This window comes from Panthera uncia (assembly GCF_023721935.1).
Source record: "Panthera uncia isolate 11264 chromosome D3 unlocalized genomic scaffold, Puncia_PCG_1.0 HiC_scaffold_8, whole genome shotgun sequence".
Lineage (NCBI taxonomy): Eukaryota > Metazoa > Chordata > Mammalia > Carnivora > Felidae > Panthera > Panthera uncia.
This window is the reverse complement of record NW_026057586.1, coordinates 16,618,768-16,643,058: the sequence shown is the minus strand read 5'-3', so window position 1 is coordinate 16,643,058 and position 24,291 is coordinate 16,618,768. Positions and strand designations below refer to the sequence as shown.

Here is a 24,291-nt window from a genome sequence, read left to right as displayed (position 1 = left end):
TCGGTAGCACATTCAGATCTCTTTCTCATTAACAAGGAGATCCTGGCAACAGAGAGCTAGCATTTTATGTGTATGCCCTGTATCGTTAGCCACAGTGCAAGGGCTATTCGATTCTGGTTTTTAAAATTCTCCAACGTAACGCAGCAATCTGGTAGGTGCTTCATAAATATTTGCTGTTAAAGCGATAGATGACGATTGCTTTCAAGGTTTATTTGTGGCTTAGCATTCTAGAATCTTCTGCCGCCTTCAGCTTCATGGTATAAGTGCAGCCATATTTTAAAATATAAGACCACTGACCAGGGTCTGTCTTTCCTCTGTTCAAACCCAGAAATGAATCAGCTCTGCATTTTGACGTCCACATAGCATCACCACCACGTGAGAAGGCAAATTTGTCTGCCGGTTGGTCCAGCAGAATTGAAACGAGTTGTTTTTCATCTTTGGGAAATGAAACCATGGCACGGCTACTGTGCGATTTGAAGTAGCAGGTGGGATTAATCGTTAGTTTATTCTATCCCTCCCTCCCGAGACAATCACGATGTATTTTTTTTATTTGGATGGGACCAAAGGCCCAGCGTCTCTGGTTCCTGACAAAAACCGATTAAGCAGTTAGAGGGCAAATTGTCCATTTGAGTTCATAATCAGAAAGGAAGCAAATGCAACTGAAACTTTGCATAGCATACAAAATAACCTTGGCCGGAAAGCCATAAATCCAATCAGTTTACAAGGCAGAACACCAACTGGAAAAAAAACAAAAGAAAGTGGAATTTAATCTTCTCAAGCGGATTAATTGGGTATACCTCTACATTTGTCCTTTAGAGTCTTATCTGGGTAAAGTCAGGCTCAGTATCGACACCTCTCTTGTTTTTATCTCCTCTGACCCTTTTAGTTCCAGATCTTAAACTTCAGGCCGCAGCATTTGGGATGCTCAGTGATAGAGAAGGGGATTGGGGAATCAGCTAGCTTATCTATAATAAATACATCTGGTTTTTTAAATGGTTGTTGGTTTTCTTGACACACGGAGGACTTCAAAATACGTTCATTCATGGAGCTGGATTTTGGGCATTCGAATTTAATTTTTTCAACGCTTAATTCAATCCAGCAAATGTTTTATCGAACTGCTCCTCTGAGATATCCATTAATGGCAACATGACCCCTCCCACACAGCGGGGACAGACAGGTGAACCATTAAACGCCTTTTGGTGTGATACACTAAGCAGGAGTCTGGACTGCTTCCTGGGGGGAGACCATCCTCCCGCTGAGACGCAAGGGATGATTCAGCATTTGCCAGGCAGACAGGAAGGAAGGACATTCCAGGCAGAAAAACAGACAAGTGCAGGCCTGGTGCATTCTGTATAAAGGAGCAGCGGAAATGGGTGTGGGCGTGGGAGGGTGAGCCCAGAGAGGCAGGTCCGGTCACGAAGGGCCTTTTAAGCCACCTTCAGGAGTCGGGAATTAATCCTAAAGATCAGAGCAGTGGAGCCTGCCTGCACAGAGCATCACCTGGGAAAGCTTTAAAAACAACCAATGCCCAAGATCCACCCTGACCAGTTAAGCCACTCTTTGCGAGGGTAGAACCTGGGTCTTATTATTTTTTAAAGATGCCCCAGGGGATTCTCATGTCGGCCCAGGGTTGGGAATCACAGCTGTAGATAAGAGGTCTGCCGTTTTCCCTCTAAAGGACCAGATGGCGAATATTTCAGGTTTGTGGGCCACATAGCCTCTGTCGCAACTGCTGAACTCTGTATCTAGAAGGCAGCATTAACAACATGTAAGCGAATGAGGTGGCTGTATTCCTATAAAATTTTACGTACAAAAACAGGGCCACAGAGTGCCAACTCCTACTCCAGACGATGAAATAAATACCACTGAAGAATTTTTTAAACAAATATATTGATTTTAAAACTTTGTTTACATATACTGTATTTCCTAAATAATATATGAATCTATTCTTCCTGTAAAGGAATCGAAATAATACGGAGCTTCATTATTTTTTTGTTCCCTCCTTTAATTCTTAGTCCCCTTCCTGGATGATAGCTCTTAGCAATGAATGTATATCCTTCTAGAACTCTCCAGAACTTTCTCCTTGCAGTTTTGTGTATGTAAGCCTGCAGAGATGTTGTTTTGTTTTATAAAATTGAAAAATATATTTGTTGTTCTTGAACTTTTTATTATTATTTTTTTTAATTTTGAACCTTTTTTGGACCTTTTTTTAAAATCGGGTTTATTCATTTATTTTGAGAGGAAGAGAGAGCCTGCGCAGGGGCGGGGCAGACAGAGAGGAAGAGAGAGAATGCCAAACAGGCTCTGCACTATCAGCACAGAGTCTGACTTGGGGCTCGAACTCACGAACCACGAGACCATGACGTGAGCTGAAATCAAGAGGCGGACGCTAAACCGACTGAGCCACCTTCAACTTTCCCCCCCCACGGAATAGTATGTCTTGGGGCGTTTCCCATAGCAACAAATACAGATCTACCTCATCTTAGTCGTCGCAGAGCATTATAGAATATGAAAGTACCATAGCTCATACAACCTTCTCCCGATAGAGGTTGAACTACTTGGCATTGCTGACATTAAACTCTTTTTGTCCCATGCGATGGCATTTTCTCGTGGCTCCCCCTAATAGTTTGTGTCTACTTTTTTGCCTCGAGAGGCCTTACTGCTACAACCATCTTGCAATCGCGTGTTCACGTATGTTTCCCCGGGGCAGATTTTGAGACGTTGAATTGCTGGGTCCCTGGGGAGATCAGTTAGGAAGGAGTCTTTGGTTAAACCACAAACACCAACTCTGGCAAGCTTCCGCAGAGAGGGGAGTTTACTGGCCGACTACGGGGCAGCTCACAGGGTGGAGAAGGGGGCCAGCCACCTGCTGGGCCCAGAACTGGTCTCTAGAGCAGTCAGGTCCAGTCTCCATGGTGGTCGGTGCCCATTCTGCAGCCCCCCAGCCCACTACCAGTAGATGAACGAGGCCCAAGCTTTGATCTGGGCCTTGACTCACTCACTCTGCACGAGTCCTGGGAGAGGGTTGACCTCCTGTCACAGAGAGTGGGAGGGCAGAGTGATAGCAGCTTCCAAGGACCCCGTTAGCCTCTGTAGTGACAGGAGAAAGCACCTTGGTTTTCTGTCAGGACTGCATTAGGTTGGGGAGTGGTAATTCTCCCACGTCCAGGTGCTGTTAGGAGGGAGAATAGCTTTTAAGAGGCCAAATTGAGAGACCTATTTCTTCACATTCTCACTAACAGTAATTATATCAACCTCATCATTTCGTAGCCATTCGATGGGTAGAAAAGAACGAGGTCTAATTGTGGCTTACTGGTGAGACTAAACAACTTTCGCATATTTATCGGTTACTTGGATTTCCTTCTCTAAGACTTGCCTGTTTATATCCTTTGCAAATTATAAATTAGTTTCTTTGACTTTTAAAAAATTACTGATTTATAAGGGTTCTCTATATAATCTGAAAACATCCTTTGTCCAAGTTATTGATCCAGTAAATATGTCCTTCTCTGAGAGTTACCTTTTAACTTTGTTCATAGTGCCTGGGAACAATTTTCTTTTTAGTGTTTATTATTTGAGAGAGAGAGAGAGAGACAGAGACAGAGAGCAAGCAGGGAAGGGGCAGAGAGAGAGGGAGACACAGAATCCGAAGCAGGCTCCAGGCTCTGAGCTGTCCACACAGAACCCGATGTGGGGCTCGAACTCACGAACCGTGACATCATGATCTGAGCCGAAGTCGGCCACCTAACCGACCTAGCTACCCAGGTGCCCCTGTAGTGCCTGGGAACAATTACAGGGAGGGGAGGGACATGGTCAGTCTTGTCATTCAGGCAGTTTAGCTTAAAAGATGGTTACTGGCTACAAATGGCCGAGTGGATCGCCAGCTGTAAGGTTCTGAGTGTGGTCAGAGATAGAGTCGCCCCCAGAAGAGGCAACAACCTGGAATCCTTTGCACCATTTAAAAGAGGCCAGTAAGGGGCGCCTGGGTGGCTCAGTCAGTTAAGTGTCCGATTTCAGCTCAGGTCATGATTTTACGGTTCATGGGTTCGAGCCCCACGTCGGGCTCTGTGCTGAGAGCCCGGAGCCTGGAGCCTGCTTTGGATTCTGTGTCTCCCTCTCTCTCTGCCCCTCCCCCACTTGCACTCTGTCTCTCTGTCTCTCTCTCAAAAAATAAATAAACATAAAAAAAGATTAAAAAAGAATAAAAGAGGCCAGTGAAACAGACACCTGCTGGCTGAGCCCAAGCGGCCTGAGCGACAGACCTGCCCAGAAGAGTCAGGAGTTTGCGGTGGAAGTCAGGTTCCCCCGGGTTGCTCATCAAGGACTGTTTGCCCAGTTATGGCCAGGAGGGTTTCAAAATGACATATCATTTAAAAAAAAAAAAAGCATACATGTAAGCACAATGCAGTTTCTTCCCCCCGATTTTTAGGTTAACTCGCAGGAATCCCATTATGAGTGAAGACAAAGACCAAAATGCCAGAAGAGATGGGTCATTTGCCAACCCGTTTGTGGAGTTTTCTCCCTGCTCGTTCCAAAGAATGTCGCTGCCTTCAGTTGTATATGAGAACGTATAGACCAAACTGACCAAAAAACCCAGGGTATTTCTGCGTGCGATGGGTTCCGATCAGGATGGATTTGAATACGTAGCCCTGCTCCTTACTAGCCGGTTGAAGCGCCCGGCTCTGCTTCTCGTGAGCGATTCAAAAGGGGTAGATGTATGTTGCTGTTTCCGTTATTTACCACGTCTGTGCCTCAGGTTTCCAATCTGTAAAATGGAGATTAAAACAGTTATTCGTAATCCCGTAGGATTGTGCGAGGGGTATGTGAGACAGTGGACAGAAAGCACTCACAACAGCGCCTGGCACGTAATAGACTCCCCCTGTTGGTCTTGTCAGCACACTGCGTGGTTTTGGCCACGTAGGTCATGCCAGGAGGTTTTAAGGGAGCGGGATCAACCGGACCGTATTAATCACACTGAAAAGAAAACCCAGCTGTATCCTGTTTACTATATTCTTGAAGCTACTGACAGCGAATTGAACAAATTTGTGTACTACGTGAAGCTGAATTATTGGAATGGCTGGGTCATCAAAGGTTGAAACTAAACACAATGAATACAGTCCGAGAGCTAGCGGAAAATACTGGTAATACCAAGTATGAATAAGAAATCGTACAGTCAAGAGAGATTGGTGGAGGAAAAAGAGTTGAACTGGATGAACAGCACAGTGGATGGGGTAAATAGTAAGGTAGGTGGGGGCCGAGGAACACGAGGGGCTGGATAGATCCATTTAAGAGAACTCTCTCTCCAAGCGTAGCCGGAAAGGATAAAGAGCTGGGAAAGAAAACGGTAAGAGATTTTGAGGCCAGAAGTGCCGTCAGAAGGAGAAATACAACAAAACAAGCAGAAGGAAGGGGATATCGAGCAAATGGTAGTGGTATTTTCTCCAGAATGAAGAAAAGAGAAGAGGTCAGATTGGCGTGGTTTATAGAACACCAAACCAGACTGATGAAGAAAATTCGCATCGGACTACAATACAGGTCAGGACAGACCCAAAACTAAGAACATGAAAAACAACGAGGAAACTGGAAACATTTCCAGAAAGAAAGATAGTCAGACACCGGACAAAAGCAGAACTAACAGAGAAATCCTACGTGAATGGGAACCCAGTAACATTTACTGGAGAATCCTTAGTGACAAAAAGACACAATAATGGAAGGTTAACAGCAAACACTCACAAAGCACTTAAAACTCTGGATGACAATGAGAGCACCAGCTGTCAGAATCAAAAATTCAAAAGATGTAAAAGCTGCCCAACACTTACTTTTTAAAACACCTTTTAAAAAAAATAACAATGATGGATTTACAGAAAGTTGCTCAGATGGCACAAAGTGTATCAATTGTACCTGCAGGTTTTAATTTACGGAGGTGACTGAGTGCCAACATCGAGAGGTCAATGCCCTTGAAAGATTTGTATTACGTTTCCCACGATGGGGGCCTGCCACGCTGCGGGGGCCACGTGGGGAAGCATTTGCTGTCTCTGAGAATAGGCTGCCCTAGAAATGGCCAGGGAGGCCATAAATGTCAGAGCATCACAAATATAGAAGAAAGGAAAATATAGTTAATACAGATATTGGCCCCATGATGAAGGGATGCCAAATGAAAAAACCCAGAATCTACGAACACAGAATAAGAGGGGTCCCCTATCTTTCATTCACTTCTCCCAGATGGTTGCATTGAACATAATCCTAGTACCCTATAAAAAAAAAATCACCATTGGTACAATGCGTGTGTATAGCTCTATGCCATTTTAGCGATGTGTAGATTTCGTAACCCACATCACGGTCAAGACCCAGAACTTTCCAGCACCACCAAGATCTGCTTCGTGTTGCCACCTTACGGGTGTGCACAACCCCTCCCTCCGCTGTCACCGACCCCTGGCAACCAGTATTAATTATGGTTGTTCCAGAAAATAAAAAGGGCGAAAGTTGTGTACCACGCTTTATAAATTCGATCATAGCTTTGATTCCAAAACGAGAAAAGGACCAAAAAAAAAAAATGTGGCCTAAGAATTGATGAGGAAGAAATACGACTGAGAAACTAATCAGAACGCTCAGCATATGGGCCAGAGACCAGAACCAGTTATAAAAATCTGTAGCATTTTTCCACACCTGCAACAATCAATTGGAAAATATATTTGAAAATAAAACACCAAGAAAAATAGCCAACTCTACACTATCTGGGAATTGTTTATATAATCTGTTTTCAGATGACCAAGGAAAAAATGTAAAATTTTAAGTAAGGACGCAAAAGAGCTGGGGTAAATTGTCTGACATCCAATGATGGCTTAACACAAAAATGATGTCGGGGCGCCTGGGTGGCTCAGTCAGTTAAGCGTCCGATTTCGGCTCAGGTCTTGATGTCACGGTTCATGGGTTCGACCCCACATCAGGCTCTCTGCTGTCAGCGCAGAGCCCGCTTCAGATCCTCTGTCCCCCTTTCTCTTTGCCCCTCCCCCACTCATTCTCTCTCTCAAAAATAAACATTTAAAAGAAAAAAAATGATGTTAACTTCCCCCATATATCAATGAATTTGAAGCAATTTCAGTCACTATTCTAGTTGGATGTTTCGAGGGGCTCAATAAACATTTCCTGAATTTTTTCTGAATACAAACTTTCTGAAATTTGTATGAGTGCTTAACGGTGTGCAAATTAACTAGTTCAACTTTGAAAAGAAAACGAAAGGCGGAATACTCAAAATACTACAAATCCATAATAATAAAAACCACATGGTTATTATTTATTTATTTATTATTGGCTGCATAGGCTTGTGACCTCTGCAGTCACATAGGACCCCCACTTCAGTGGGCCCCATGCTTGCTTTCAGTGCGATTTGCTGTCACTGTCTCAAAATTCTTAATAATTTTTTTTTAATTTTTTTAACGTTTATTTATTTTTGAGACAGAGAGAGACAGAGCATGAACGGGGGAGGGTCAGAGAGAGGGAGACACAGAATCCGAAGCAGGCTCCAGGCTCTGAGCTGTCAGCACAGAGCCCGACGCGGGGCTCGAACTCACGGACCGCGAGATCATGACCTGAGCCGAAGTCGACCGCTTAACCGACTGAGCCACCCAGGCGCCCCTCGAAATTCTTAATAATTTTTAAACAAGAACCCTGCACTTCGTTTTGCATTAGCCTTGCCAACCATGTGGCCCGTCTCAACGGGAACAAAGACGTTTCAAAGACCAGGACAGAAAGTACGGGCTCCAAAGAATGGATTTCTGTCCGACAAAGGACACCAGGGATAAGGAACTGACAGATAACTGAAACTAAATGCCTTCAATGACTCAGGTAGACGAGGACCGATATAGAGAATAACCAGGAACTCTTGCAAAGCAAAGAGCGAATCCGTTAAAAACGGGCAAAGGGTTGCAAGCGGAAAACAGAAGAGAAAACTTAAATGGCCGGCTGACCAACAAAAACATCCCAACTGATTTGCAATCAGAGAAATGAAAGGTGCAACAATCGGATGGCATTTTACGTCCATTAATTGCCAAAAATGAGAAAGCTAGCGCAGGCAACGAAGCAGGAATCAGCATCCACCCGGAGGGTGTCCTGGGGCAGCCACTCTGGAGCACAGGCTGGTGGGAATTACCAGTATGGGTTTACCTTGTGACCCAGCAACCCCACTCACAGGTGCGTGTATGTGAGCTAAAGCCTCACGTAGGTCGGTATGGGGACGCTCTGAGTGCTTCTGTGGGTCGGAGGCCGTCTGTGTCCATCACCCAGGGAACAGCTAAGTGTGAGATGTTGATGAATTATTACGGGTGGTGAGCAGGTCTGGACTAGGTGAGCGCAGTAACGCCATAAGGAGAACAAGAAACACCTCAAACGTAGCACAGCACGACCCGTGTAGAAACAGATCTGAAGCACAAAGTCACGTATATAAATTACAAATACATTTGCACAAAATGAGGACACCTACGAATAAAAGCACAGACATCAAGCGTACGGGGGTAGGGGTAACGGGGAAGGGAGAGAGGGAAAAAATGAAAGGAAGTGGATTATTTAAAATGAAGGACACGAGGACCCACAAGGACGTACATGAACATAAACAATTTAAATGAAAGAAGTGCTTTGCAGGACCAGGGTGAAGAGTATCATTAACTGTGCGGCTGATGACTGCACCGTTCCGCTCTTGAGGGTAAAAACAAACAAACCAACAAAATGAACTGTCTAAGGTCCCACAAAACTGGATAAAAAAATTTTAAAGACTGAATATTGTCTCTTGGCTGTATGGCGGGGGGGGGGGGGGAGGGAGAAAGAAAAGCTACTGATTTTTAGCCGTGTCTTTTTACTCCCTCAAAGCATGTATTATTTATTTATTTATTTATTTTTATTTTTTAATTTTTAATGTTTATTTTTGAGAGAGAGAGAGAGAGAGAGAGAGACAGAGCACGAGCCGGGGAGGGGGCAGAGAGAGAGAGAGGGAGACACGGAATCCGAAGCAGGCTCCAGGCTCCGAGCTGTCCGCACAGAGCCCAACGCGGGGCTCAAACTCACAAACCATGAGATCGTGACCTGAGCTGAAGTCGGATGCCCAACCCACTGGGCCACCCGGGCGCCCCAAAGCATCTATTATTTAAAAGAATTCAAATTCTTAATTTTTTTTCAGCAGCAGACCGGGCAACCCACATGAGAACCTGTATCATTCTTCTCCCTCGGTGAAGACGGGGCTGTGGGCACAAAACGCAGGCTCAAAGAGTGGCCTCTGAATTCATCTTCTCTCTTGCCCCCCCCCCCCCCCCCCCCCTCCCCCCCCCCCCCCCCACTCCCCTCCCCACCCCCTGTCATCTCAGATTGATGGTTCCGGAAGGTGGAGCTGAGTGCCTGTAAATTCATTTGAAAGTGACACGAAGAAGCTAACCTTGCCTACTTCTTTTGCTCTGAAATTCAGTGTATGACTCGGTCGGGAAGCTTGGGAGCAATATTCTTAACGGAAACGTGGACAGGCTGGGATCGTACAGCGAGTGCCTCTCCGCCTGGGCTCCCTCGGGGCGCTTCCAAGGACAGTACTGCAAGTTTCAGATCCTGCAGGTGAGTGCGGGATCTGCCCTCGTGCTCTCCAAGGACAACTGAACTTCGTGACCGGGAACCCCAGACAGCTCCGTCGATTGCTTTTCTTAACAAAACACCCCCCAAATCTATCACGATGTTTCGCAAAAAGTTACACCTAAATCGCACTTGCATGTTCTGAGTGTGCGACACTATAGGAGGGCAGTTGTCCGCATTCCACACAGACCTTCAGACGTTCCTCCCGCCATATTGTACGGGGGCAAGACTTCTGGACGACCTTCATGAGGAATCCAGGGTCAAGCCCCAGCCGATGTTTCTGGGCATCAACTCCTGACTCACCATCTGTTTGGAGAATACCAAAGGGAGGGGAGACTTCCCATTACCCATAATCCTGTCCCAGAAACAGAGCTCTGAGACATGTGTTTGAGACGGGCCCGGACTTCTGCGAACACATCACTACATCAGTTGACTGAGGTCACAGGGCTCACTCCCTGCAAGGCATGTTAATTCTTCTGCTGCTGGAAAATAAAACCAGGGACAGCACAGCCTCTTATTCGATACAAAAATAGGCTTGATGATGTTGTACGACACTAGAAGAAAATACATTACACGTTGGCTAAAAACAGTCATATAAAATAGCAGTAAGAAATCCACGCTTTCTGATATTAATGCTATAAAACGGTCTTGCGATGGTTGACCACTGGCCATCGAGAGATTCTCACCCACTTGTCCCCCGGAGGGCTGTGACAATGATTGCTTGAGGGTTTAATCAGCGTGTATAAATGTCACATCCTATTTTCGAAGCAGATTAATGGTTTTGATATCAGAGCCAAAGGCCAGGCCCATGCAATCATGTAAATTGCATGTTTAGAAGCAGCATGCCGGAAATTTTTATTTATAATTTGATCTTTCCTTCATTGGGACAGGCATTCTCATCATGGGCTTGATTTATGAATAAAATCTTTATGTGATATGCTGTGTCCTGTTACAAAGAGATGGCAACGTGGCAATTCTGTTGAAAATCCTAAGGACCATTGACCCCTAGGACAGTTTGCCCTGTGGGAGAGAGGTGAACGGGGGGCGGATTACCCCGCACGGGTGGCGGCTTTTAAGCTAATCAGCTGCGTACTTTGATGTAAATACAAGTGCATCTGACCTTCTGTAGGTTTACTCGAACCACCCTGTGATGGGGAAGCCATCTCCAAAGATGTCAGCGCACGTCTTTCGATACCTGTCTCTCCCCGCCCCCCTCGTCCTAATCTTAATTCTTGGGCAGCACAACAGCAGCCTTAGAAATGATCGTGTGCATGTGTCATGAGCACCAACATGAAAGAACGTCGTGACTTCGTGTTTTTCAGGATGGAGCTGCATACAGCGTGGGAATGTGTGTCCCTGATTCTTGCACCGAAGAGGACATGACCGTGATGTCTCAGTTGGGTAGGTCCTAGTGAGACTGTTGTCTCCGCGTAACGTTTGAAGACCCCCAACTCCTTGGAGCCGAGAAAGGCCATTCTTTCAGGAACGAACTAACCTTTCATCCTGATTAAGGCCAACAAACTGAGTGAGAATAATGGGGTTTTGGGGATTTGGCAACGGAGGTGTCGGAATAGGCAAGGAGTAGGTAGGATGGAGGATGGAGGTAGGATTGAGAGAGAGAGAGAAAGAGAGAGAGAGACAGAATGTGAGTGGGGGAGGGGCACAGAGAGAGGGGGAGACACAGAATCCGAAGCAGGCTCCAGGCTCCGAGCCATCAGCACGGAGCCCAACGAGGGGCTCGAACTCACAGACCGCGAGATCATGACCTGAGCCGAAGTCGGACGCTCCACCGACGGAGCCACCCAGGCTCCCCCTGCACCATAAAATTTTAAATTTCAACAATCTTCCCTCACCCACAGTGGCCTGGTTCGGCCTGAAGAAAGGAGGGGGGCGGTATCCGGTTCCATATTGTGAGTGTTCTCTGCTGTGGCCCACGTGTGGAAGTCTGGCAGCTGCCAAATCCAGAAGGCCATTCTGAACTGGGATCGCGTGACGCCGATGGGTTACAAGGGTTCAGGGCTGGGGCCCCCGCGTTTTTTCCGAGTCGTCACCTCCCAGCTGTGCGATCCTGGGCAAATCGCTCCAACTCCCCGTGCCTCAATCCCTTCCTCTGCAGGGAGAGGGGTGGACAACGAAGTTCCGCGTGACTCCAGCTCCCCGCGGCCTTGCGGTCGCTTCTGACCTTCGCCTTGCAGAGTGAATACATTTGAGACCTCATGGATGCTGGGTTGATTTCCTCTCTTTCCGAATTTTCAAAGGAAGAGTTTTGAAGCCCCGAAGTTTAACCACTAGCATCTCTTGTATTTATTCCGGTTGTCCAAATAAGAACTAACACGGCACGTTACAAGGAAGACACTATTTCTCTACCCGCGGGACACTTCGGACACCACGTGCGTGGGTGCCCCCCTCACGTTGTACGGCTCTGACACGAACTACCTGGAGGCCGTGCTGACCCCACAGGTCAAAGGCTCATGCCCACAAGACCGTCCCCCACTTCAGACACCAGTCCCAAGTAGTGGGTCCCGAGGTTGCCCACACTTCGGTCTGATGGAGCGGCCAGTCAGGGGTCCCCACCGTACCCTCCTCAGGTTTGCGCATTTGCTGTCCTGGCTCACAGAACATGGAGAAACACTTTACTGTTACTTATGACTGGCTTGTTATAAAGGACAAAACTCGGGAACAGCCAAATGGAAGAGTGGCGCAGGGCACGGAATGTGGGAAGGGGCGTCGAGCTTCCCTGCCCTCTCAGGGTGCACCCCCATCCCGGCACCTCGTATTCCTCAGCCCAGAAGCTCTCTGAACTGCTTTGTTTAGGACTTTTATGGAGGTTCCATTACGTAGGCACAATTTTTTTTTTAATATTCATTTTTGAGAGAGGGAGAGAGAGAGCGCGTGCGCGCACAAGTGGGGGAGGGGCGGAGAGAGAGGGGGACAGAGGATCCGAAGCGGGCTCCGCGCTGACAGCAGAGAGCCCCATGTGGGGCTCAAACTCACGAACTGTGAGATCATGACCCAAGCCACAGTCGGACGCTCAACCGACTGAGCCACCCAGGTGCCCCGACGGGTAAGCACAATTGATGAAATCACAGGCCATTGGTGATTGACTCAATCCGGTCCCTCTCTCCCTCCAGAGGTGGGGGATGGGCTGAAGGCTCCAATCTTCTAGTCCCGACTGGTGCCCCCCAGAGTCATTTTATTAGGCATCAACTCAAGTCTGCTTGAAAGGGGCTTATTATGAATGAGAACAAACACTCCTCCTACCCGTGTCACTCAGGAAATTCCAAGGGCTTTATGAGCTCTGTGCCAGGAACCCGGGACGAAGACCAACTTTAGATTTCTTATTATATCACAACCTCACACACATATTTAAAATCTTTCAAGTGTCGATGTTGCAGTTAGTTTTCAATAAGCTTAAATTGTCCTCTGACTTTATGATCCCCCCTATAGCTTCAGATACGGGGTCTGTCTACCCAGCCAAATATTTTGTGTGCTGTTGAAAAGAAAGCCAATTGTTATAAGTTAAATTTCAATTTCAGTTCTTGCTGGATAGGCCATAAATAGCCTAGCAACAAAGATAAATGCGTGGAGTCGTTATTAAATTAGCAGTTCGAGTGAATAAATGGCTCCCTAAGTCTGAGTTAACGTTCATTATTATTTAAGAGATTTATCAGCTAGCCTGGTTTTTCTGGCCAATGCTAAGCTCGTTAGCCAGAGTGGACATTAGAATAAAGTGGAAGGTTCCATGCTATTGTGGATACAAAGATATTCTGATGAGTGTCATTGAGGAACCGGAAAAAGGAAGGGTCCTGCTTAGGGAGGGCAGGGCTGACTGATAGGGTGGGTATATTAGAGAAGCTTCGTTCTCCAGCTTCTGCACGGAGAAGTGGGAGCTTCTTTGCCTAGGAGAAAAGGTCTCCATCCGGAAAGGATTTGTCAGCTATTCCCCAAAGCTTTTTTTTTTTTTTAGCCCTTTTGAAAAATATGTTTATATTTATTTTTTGAGAGAGAGCCTGAGCAGGGGAGGGGCAGAGACAGAGGGAGCCAGAATCCTGGGAGCAGGCTTCCCACAAAGCCCGAGGTGGGGCTCGAACGCACGAATTGAGAGATCAAGACTTGAGCCGAAGTCGGGCGCTCAATCGGCTGAGCCATCCAGGTGCCCCGGCTGTTCCCCAAAGATTTTTGATGGAGTTGCCAGTATTTCCTCTACAGATGTGGGGGCAGACAGCTCGGCAATAGCGGGTGGAAGCTGTTTGTGCAAGGACTTAACACGTGGCGACCGTAGCAGACAAGCCAGGAAGAAAAGAGCACAAGATTGCAGACAGAGGGGAAAAGATTCTGGGCAGGTCAGGGTGTGTTACCGAGTAATACTCCCCTGTATATATATATATACCACATCCTCTTTATCCATTTATCCATCGATGGACATTTGGGCTCTTTCCAGAATTTGGCTATTGTCAATCGTGCTGCTATAAACATGGGGGTGCACGTGCCCCTTCGAAACAGCACACCTGTATCCCGTGGATCAATGCCTAGTCGTGCAATTGCTGGGTAGTTCTCTATTTTCAATTTTTGGAGGAACCTTTTCCAGAGTGGCTGCACCAGCTTGCCTTCTCACCCACAATGCAACAGTAAACGTCAGGCAAATCTGACTGGAGTTTAATGGAGAGGCAAATAATTACCTGGTCACAGGGACAGCACGGAGCTGAGAAAGAAGGGGCTTGGGTTAAGGGTCTGTTAATGCTGAGGTAGCCAATTTTACCCAGACTCAACTATGAAGAATTTCCCTTCTTTTTTTTTTTTTTTTTTTAAAATTTTTTTATTTTTTAGAGAGAGCGTGAGCAGCGGGGGGGCAGAGAGAGAGAGGGAGACAGAGAATTCGAAGCAGGCTTCAGGCTCTGAGCCATCAGCACAGAGCCCAATGCAGGGCTCGAACTTAACCGACCATGAGATCATGATCTGAGCTGAAGTCGGACGCCCAACTGACTGAGCCACCCAGGCGCCCCATGAAGAATTTCCATTCTTAGGAACTCACTCTCAGCCTGCCTCCTGTCCTTATGGAAATTTCATGACATCGTATGGTGGCCACAGCGTCTCTCCTGGCAGTGGCCGAAAGCAGCGAGAACTGGGCTGTTCACAGTCAATGTGGAACCATCCCTTATATCCGTCCTCTTTCTTATGCTCTGTTAGGCTAATTTCATCTCCACTTGCCTATTACAATTAGGATTATGAGGCCTCCACGGAACCAGGGGCCTGGCACTTCAAGGAGTGACTTCTTCCCCCTTCCCCCACGATCTCACGGGAAGTCCCGGAGCCCTGATTGAGCAAATGGAGCTATTTTAATGAATAACTCCCTCAACTACCCACAGAAGCGCCTCGGAAGGACTGAGGATCAGTCCTGAGGATCACAAGGAATCCAAACCATTTCACAGGATACCATTTTGTGTTCTCGGTTCAATGCAGAAAATATGTCCTGAGGACTCTTACATCTGGCCTCTGTGTGCCATCGCGTGCGTGTGCCAAGGGGGGAGAATCAAAAGAATTGGGAGTTCTCATTTTGAGAACCCTATAATTTAGTTAGTGAGGGGAGTGTGCGTGCCCGACGTGAACCCCTGTCGGGAAATACACGCTGGAGCTCATGCCAACTGCTAGGGACAGGTAGCCGTGCAGAGGAACTTTGGGGGGGGCCCGCAGGGTTGAGGGGGAAAGAGCCACCTGGGATAGGGTGAAAGGGGACCTTTGTAGCGTGGGCTTGAGCTGCCTGTGTCAGTGAAGGGGGTGCTGATGGTATGTGGCGGGACATTGGTGGGAAACAGATCAAACAAAGGTTCCCTATTCCCCTCTAGAGGCCTAGAATCTGACACGGTGTAGACCCTTCTGCACAGGCTGCCGATTGGTGTAATCAACTGGCGGGATTTAGCACGGGGAGTGGGGATTCTCCTCAGTGCTGCTAGGACCGAGGACATTGACTCCGGTCACTTGGTGAGGGAGGACGAGCCCAGGAAACCCAACTGTCCGCAGGCAGCCCCCATTCGAGAGTCTTGGCCTGGTCCCCCCACCGAGTGCTATCTCATCCAGGGCCGCGATCTGGCGAGTCTCTGTGAGAGCCGGCTGGGGCCGCCTTTTCAAATACCACGGACTCCGGGGCTTAACAACGAGATTTCTTTCTCATGGTTCTGGCGACTGGAAGTCCAGGATCAAGGCGTCAGGAGGGCCGGTTTCTTCTGAGGGCTCTTTCCTGGGCTTGCAGACGGCCACCTTCTCGCTCACTGTGAGCTCACCTACGGGTGTCCAAACTCCCTTTCATTTAAGGACACCGGTTGGATGAGATAGTGTGATGGCTCCGTTGTCATTTAATCACCTCTCCCTAAAGGCCCTGCCTCTAAATATCGTCACATTCTGAGGTCCTGGCTTCAACATATGAATTTAGAGGGGACACGGTTGTCTCTAGGCATCTCTTTCAGAGCCCTTTGAACTTGATTTTGGGACCTCCGGGGCTCAATTCTTTTCTACTCATTCTCTTCCTCTCCTGCCCCTGAGGCTTTCCTGTGATCACCTGCAAAGAGGGTGGGCACCTTGGATGAGGGGAGCGGTAGCTGCAGTGTAGCCCTTAGACCTAGGTAAGAAGGACCCTGTCCTCGGCGCCCTGCTTTAGAGACCAGGCCTCCGGCTGGGCCTCCTCGTGGGATGTCTGTAGGGTCACGGGACATGCCCACCTTCCCCTTCTCTTCCAGTCACACTGAGTGTCTAGAATTCCCTGCCCCTCTGGCTCCCGGCCCCCCTCCAAGGGGGGGGGTATGGGGGAGGGCTAGGGAGGTGGAGCTTAGGTTATCCACACCCCACAGCTAAGGCACTTCGTGGTGTAGGAACAGGGAAGAGGTGGGGGGAGAGAAAAGTGTTGGAGGTAGACCGGACGTGAGACTCCACTGTGTCCAACCCACCCTTCCTCATTACCCAGAGGAGGAAATGAGACCCAGAGAGGTGAGGTAACTTGCCCAGGGTCCCACAGCAAGCTGGCTCAAACCCAAGCCTCCTGCATGCAAATCTAGCCAATACGTTGTGCTACAATGGGGTAGCAGGAGGACGCAAAAAAGGCCACACTCTTCAGGTTCACGCCGACCCGAGTGAGATTGTCCCTGCCCCTTAGCAGCAACATAGAGACAACCAACATTTACTGAACGCTTACCCTTCCAGGAACTTGCTGAGTGCTTTCTAGTTAGTGCTGCACCCCTCGCAACAACCCTATGAGGGGCGATTGTTTTCATTTCACCAAGGGGGAAACCGAGGCACGGAACCGGGAAGTAGCGTGTCCACGGTCATAAAGGGTAGATGCGGGCTCTCGGTGCAGAGACTGCATTCTTTAAATTTTTTTTTTTAACGTTTATTTATTTTTGAGACAGAGGGAGACAGAGCATGAACGGGGGAGGGTCAGAGAGAGAAGGAGACACAGAATCTGAAACAGGCTCCAGGCTCCGAGCGGTCAGCACAGAGCCTGACACGGGGCTCGAATTCATGGACTGCGAGATCGTGACCTGAGCCGAAGTCGGATGCCCAGCCGACTGAGCCACCCAGGTGCCCCCAGAACCTGCATTCTTAGCCACCATGCTTAAGTTCATGAACTTATCCAAGGAGAATTTTCCTTGTCTGTAAAATAAGATAAATAACGGACGTCTGGGTGGCTCAGTCGTTAAAAGCATCTGACTTTGGCTCAGGTCCGTGAGTTGGGAGTCCCGCATCAGGGGAACCCTGTCTGTCTCTCTCTCTCTGTCCAGGACACCCTCTCTCTCTCTCTCTCAAAAAAAAAAAAGAAATGATGGATTAGAGACAGTGATCAAAACACGTCTCATATCTAATGGGTGCTTAATATCTATATTTTTATTTTTTGTTATTTATAATTGGCATTGCTATTTAATTAAACTACACTGTGTCCCCCCTCCTTTGCTGATGTTTTGGAAGATCCTGGGTCCTGTGGGTCTCAAAGTGTGTGCCCTGATTACTAGGTAGCCTGAGCACCTGATTTCTTGTTAGAAATGCAAATTCTCAGGTCCCACCCCAGACCTGCTGCATCGGCCTGGCTGGGAGGGGAGGGGAGGCAGGCAGTGGTCTATTGAGCAGGCCCTCCGGGTAATCCCGGGACACACTGAAGTTTGAGACCACTGCCCTCCTCTTACCACTAATGTCCCCACAAACTACGGGGATCCCTACAATCAGTGACTGATTAGGTGTGCCCCAAGTTGGTGCTTCTGTGTTTCACTTTTATTTATTTATTTACTATCTTTTAATGTTTATTTTTGAGAAAGAGAGACAGAGTGTGAGCAAGGGAGGGGGCAGAGAGAGAGAGGGAGACACAGAATCGGAAGCAGGCTCCAGGCTCCGAGCGGTCAGCACAGACCCCGACGCGGGGCTCGAACCCACCAACCGCGAGATCGTGACCTGAGCCGAAGTGGGAAGCTTAACCGACTGAGCCCCCCAGGTGCCCCCTTTAGATACAGCGCCTTTCTCCAGCCTGCGGGCTTTCATTGTATTTTTTTCATCTCATATTGCATTTATGTCCCTTGCGGGAACCTGTTTACGAACAGATTTAAGCAGATTTAATGGTGCCTTTTAGGATTGTCATTCCCAGTGCTGTGCTAGGAGGGACCGCGGGAGTCTGGGCGGGCTAAGCATTCCAGAGACTACGGTCCACTTCGCGCTGGGCTGAGTTCTTCCTTCTGTGAGTCTCAGCATCTTCGTGCCCTATTTTCCCCATCTGTAAATCAGATATAGGAAAGCCAGCTGCCCTTTTTCATATCAAAGTTTTATTTTGACATAATAGGTATGAAAGCTCTTGGAAAAGTATATTTGTTGCAGAGTAAAGTATCACTAATACAATCTTTTTTTTTTCTTTCCCTTGGTAGATATTTTCAGATTCAGAAATACTTCGTTTTTGGCCCCTTCTCTCTCTCTCTTTGCAATCAATTCTTCCTCCTCATCTGGCACGGGCGTGGCTAGATGTGCTACTGGAACGTTCCCCCTCGACACCTTTGTGGCCGTGTGCCTGTGAGTATGGGCATCTGAGGTACCTGGTCGGGATGTATACGTCGGGACTGTGTAATCGATTTCCACTCACCACCTACGCGTAGCCATTTCATTTTCATTCTTGAATGATGTCTGGCCAGTGTTCCCTGAACGATCACCACGTACCTTAAACAAGAAAATTCAGCAGTGGTCGAGAGGAAGGCTGGCCACACCCAAATGTGATTGAGTTTCAGAGTCACGGAGAAATGTATCCTGATCCCAAATTGTCCTGTTCCTATCACGTGACCCCTGAAGATTAATTTCTTTTATTTGAGGTGTGGCTTCTCCCTCAAACACCTTAGCCGTCCCGTCTGTTACTTTTTGTTTGCATCCTGCACACAAACTAGCAGAAGTGGAATTGCCAGGGTGTAGCTGGCATCATTGGTGAGGGGCTTTCCTGACAACCTCACTTATTGAACTACCCCCCGTAGGTGTCACCCGTATCACCGGCTACCTTTGTAAAAACGACTACCAATCTGATGGAGTCAATACACTGGTTTAATTTACCTTAAAACCTTGGTAACGAGGAGGTTTTTTTCCCCCGTCAAGTTTATCTGCTATCCATACTTTTCGCTCCTGTTTCCATGTATGTGGGTTAGCTGGGTTCTTACTGATTTTTTAAACTATCTTATATACATGAAAGATATGAGTTCGTAGTCCAATCAGCTGCAAGTATCCTCCTCAGGGTTTGGGTGTTTCTGTTTATGATTTTTTTTTTTTTTTTTTTAGCAATTATAATAAGGAGTCGAGTGAAATCCATTAATCTTTTACTTCATTAATCATTTCCTTCATTATCGATTCTTACGAAGCCACTCCCGCCCCTTTAAACTGTTCGATACTTGTCTGTATTTTTGTTGGGGGCTTGCGTGGTTGGTTTCTCGCTGGGCTGTTTTCTCTGCCTCTTACGGTGGCTTTGGTGCGACGTAAGGCTTGGTCACATGTGTCTTCCCCCTGCAGCTGCCTCACCTCGCTGGGCCTCCTCCTGCCCCTGGCTGGGACTGTCTATGTGGCGGCCAGGAGGCGGGGGCCCGACTACAGGGAGTCACCCTCACATCGGGCACGACCGGCCACCGACGGGAGCCTGCCTCTGAGAGAGACACAGAGGAGTGACCCAGGAAACAGAGCGGGTGGCCTGGCCCACCTCTCACTCTCAGGAACCCCGAGCAGAGGACAAAGTAGGCATTTTGATAAACTAAGAGCGCGCACTAGAGGTGGCTTAGAGGAGCCGTATTTGGAAAATAATTCCGACGGTGCTGGGGTCTGGGGAACGTCCAGCAGCTTCTAAATGCCAGTGTGGAGGTTGGGTCTCTGTTCTTCACAATTCCGTCTTTGTTTGCTGTTGGAGTGTTACGGCGAGTCGCTAAAAATGCTGCTTTCTTTCTTGGGTACAATGATCCAGTGTGTTTTGTGCTACCCCGTGACCAGGGCAGAGCAGGGCTTGGGTTTCGCCGCAGTCATCCTCTAAGAAACAATTCCATGCCCACAGTGTCTATTTTCGGTGTCACAGCGACGCAGATGGCTCGCAGAACCTTGCTGGCATCACTGAGGTGAAGGATTGACGTCCACATCGAAGCCAGGGGAGTAAGTGTGCAACACGTTAAAGCCTGGCTGAGCGTATCCGAGCCAGAACTAAATAACCCAGTTAGGGAAGGGCGAGCTGGACGGCGCTTAGCAGTTGGTCACGTTGCGTTGTGTTGCAGCTAAAAATCAAAAGCATTATCTTCATTTCCCCCTGCCCATATGGCAAGACAAAGACCACACACACACACACACACCCTGAAACAAGGGCCACATCGTCATGCAAACAGATTTAGCACATGGGGAATCGTTTCTGGCAGAGTCCCTGGACCTGCACACAATTAATTGATCTTCCCTTACTCCAACTCGGGGGATAAAGATAAGACACCATATCAATGAATGGGCCAAAAGATTATGAATGTGTGATCAAGCAGCTTTGGGGGATATGTCCACTGTGGAGGGCACGGCGATGATTTTATCAGACCCTCTTTGGATCTTCGGGCAAAAATAAAAACCGCTGTAACACTACCACGAGCTCCCAGCAACAAGCTAGTGGTAACACTACCACGAGCTCCCAACAACACGAGCTCCCAAGCAGCTCCCAAGCAACAATTCTTTTCTTAATTTTTTTAATGTTTGTTTATTTATTATGGGGGGGAAGGGGCAGAGAGGGAGGGAAAGAGAGAATCCTAAGCAGACTCCACGCTGTCAGTGCAAAGCCTGACTTGGAGCTGGAACTCACGAACCGTGAGATCATGACCTGAGCCAAAACCAAGAGTTGGATGCTTAACCGACTGGGCCACCCAGCAGTCCCTGCTCTGTCATTTCTACCGATGGGCCCTTGTTTTGCCCTCCTACTTACTCTCTTTTTTCATCAGATACTGGGGACAGTTATGATGGCTTCTCCTGTCATAGTCTCAGAGCCCCTCAGTCACTCCTCATGTGACATTGTTCAAGAACTTGACTCCCCAGCTGCCATGTAGAGAAGGTTCCACGAGCGTGGAACATGCTTAGCGACCTCCGCTCAATCCTGCCTGGGTTTCTAACTCTGCCCTTGGTGGGGTTGTTTGACCCCTAAGAACCTCAGGTTCCACATGTGTAAAACTGGGACATACAGTGGGATTTGTTGAAGGAATTAAATGAGGTAATGGAAACTTACATCCTCCTGCTACGTTGCCTTTTTCCTCATTCGCTGCCCTTAAGCCAGAAGGAGGAAAGGATAGTGGCTTTAACTGCCCAAGACCTCTCGCTAACACTGACCTTGCTGAGGTCAGCTGGGTTCCAGGCACCTGCCACGGGCTTCTAGCTGTCAGACTGAGGGTGAGCCTACAGTCACCGACATTCACTGCTGCCTGTCATTAGGTAGAAGACTAAGCCACGGAGCCTGGCGTTTTAAGGCAGATGCACCTGATACGGTGTCGGGACCCAGCCACCGAAACGTTAGGGTTTCGGCCCAAGACAGGACTCTCTATGGTCAGGACACGAAGGTTATGTTCACTTTTTCAGCAGCTATGTTTAACTGTGGCCTCAAAATGGCAGAAGTGGGGGGACCGTGTCCTCTTGCTGTAACTTTTTTTTTGGATTTAATACCATCAGAGTAAACGATCACATCCTGAATGTTTGGAAACAAAAAATCGAGATGCAGAGAGCCCTAGGGTCAGCATCTTTTCCGTGTCCACATTTGCACTCACCAGCGAGTCAAATCAACATAAGACTGCCGTGTCTCCTAGAAGTTTAGAGCCAAATTGGGTATTTCGGATTCCTGGGTCTTTATCCTCCAAGTAATCATTGCGTTTGCTTAGAGAGGTTTCCTGTTACAAGAGCCTGCCCTTCCCGACTTAGAGGAGGAAAAATATCAGCACGTGTTGGAGGAAGTTTCCACGAAGCAAACGGCTATGGATTTTAGCCCCTGGAAGGCAGGGCCCTTACTGTGTGGTCTGTCAGCTTCAAGCGGGTTCACGGTAATAATCGCTGAGAAAATCCAAAGGGGCCACAAGGTCTTTCAAAGCGCCACGACACCTTGTGGTTCGCAAACTCTGGTTCTCAAACTCCGGAAGCACCTGGAGGTCTTGTCGCAGCACGAGGACCTTTGCGGGGCCCGGCCCTCAGAGGTTCTGGGTCGGTGGGTCTGGGGTGGGGCCTGAGACCGTGCATTTCCAACAGGCCCCCCCGGGCGATACTGGGGCTGCCGGACTGGGGACCCCCTACTTTGAGAACCTCTGACCTACATGCATCCTTTCAACTGATCTTCCCCATCCCCCTTGGTTTATCCTTTCCACTTACCAGCGAGTGAACGGGACTCAGAGAGGCCGTCTTCTCTACAGACCGGTTATTTTCAGACACCGTTACAAGCTGCTACTAGTTAAGTGGAGCCACGAGTAGAATTTAGATGCAAAAAAAAAAAAAAAAAAAAAAAAAAAAAAAAATCGAATGATAGCAAAATGCATTCAGGGCTCGCTTGCCAAGGTGGGCAGGCGTCAGGCCAGATGTTTGGCAAATATGCTCAAATGCTCACCGCAGCCCGGCCAAAAAGGGTGCTCAGTTTAAAAGTGAGGGAAGAGGTCCCGAGAGGTTGAAGAGAGGGCAGAACCGGCCAGAGCCCGGGTTCTGTATGTGTGTCTCTCTCTCTCGTGGCACGTGGCTTCTGGGGAGCCGAAGGGAGCCGGGACTCGGGGTGCAGGACACGACTGGCCGTGCTGTGCCAAGGGCCGGTCGGTGAAAATGCCCCTAGAGGAGAGGGTGAGCTCTGTGATTTCAGGCAGGCACACGGGAGAGTGACTCCGATGGAAAAACCCCTATTTACCGCCGAGACCTCCGAAGGTTTGACAATTACATTCCCCCATTTCAGAAACTGATTTGAGATTTGCAGAGCCTGGTTATCCGCCAGCTCTCATTTGTAAATAAGTCTCATTTCTGCGGGGACTTCTTGAGCCTGCGATGTTTAAGCACCAAGCTTCAACCAAGAGAAACCGTGAGTCTCTTGCAGCGGCTTGCGCCTTCCTTTGGAGGTTCCTGGTTCACAGGTCCGGCTGTTTGGAATGCATCCCAACGAGTCCGGTCAAAATTTTGTAAACATGAGGGGCGCCTGGGTGGCTCGGTCGGTGAAGCGTCCGACTTCGGCTCAGGTCACGATCTCGCGGTCCGTGGGTTCGAGCCCCGCGTCGGGCTCTGGGCTGACCGCTCGGGGCCTGGAGCCTGTTTCGGATTCTGTGTCTCCCTCTCTCTCTGCCCCTCCCCTGTTCATGCTCTGTCTCTCTCTGTCTCCAAAATAAATAAACGTTAAAAAAAAAAATTTTTGTAAACATGAAACGGAAGAAGGGACGTAGAAGGGACGAGAGCAATTGGGCTTCAAATAGTGTGGCAGGTGTGATGGTGTCTCCTTTGCTCCTCATGACAATCCTAAGGTTATGAGATGGACTTTGATTCCCGTTTTGTAGCTGGGGAAACGTAGGCACTTCAGGGCGGACAGTAACACCTGTGCTCTTGTCCAGGATTTTTAGGAGCCACGGAGCACACTCTGAAATGCTTTTCGTGGCAGAAGAACGTGCCGGCCATCTGGACCACAGAGACGCCGGGGGGCGTGTGCTCTGCGCTGAATGGCATCCGGGCTCTGAGCCTCCTCTGGATCATATCCGGGCACACCAGTCAGATGACTGCCTGGCTGTCTTTGGGTGAGGAGAACTCACGGGTCTTTACGAGCAGTCGAGGAAGAGGGCTGCTTTCGTGTGAGGGGATCGTGTTGGGCCCGGGACGCGAGCCTGCAGCCTTCCTTCTGTTTTAGACACGTAGCCGTGACCCCCCCCCCCCCAACAAGTGAGTTTTGGGAGGGCCCAAACCGATGCCCCGTAGTTGCTCTCCCTCCTCGTGGGTGGAAACCAGGCACCTGATGACCAGGTGAACAGCGACACCCGAGGATCACACATGCGTCGTCCAAAGAGCCGGATTCCCTCTTGTCCTACTCGACGAAGCCAGAAACTAACATGTTTTTTCTCCTGGAAAGATAGTCAAGCATAAACAGATAAATATTATGCACCGGTGTTAAAGCTGTGTTTCTCGGCCTGCTGCCTCACTCCAGAAGCAGCACGGGAGCCGCTCCGGGGCGGGGTGGGGGGGGGG

The 24,291-nt window shown here is 48.5% G+C and overlaps 1 protein-coding gene across 1 annotated transcript in view; it reads left to right on the top strand.

Annotated features, from left to right (window-relative positions):
* Window positions 1–3,861: 3,861 nt before the first annotated feature.
* LOC125914290 (O-acyltransferase like protein-like) overlaps window positions 3,862–24,291 on the top strand; it is a 50,284-nt gene continuing 29,854 nt past the window's right edge. Inside the window, exons 1-2 of the mRNA XM_049619548.1 lie at window positions 3,862–3,883; window positions 9,449–9,588. Of these exons, the coding sequence (XP_049475505.1) occupies window positions 3,862–3,883; window positions 9,449–9,588 (162 nt within the window). The remainder of the gene's footprint in view (window positions 3,884–9,448; window positions 9,589–24,291) is intronic.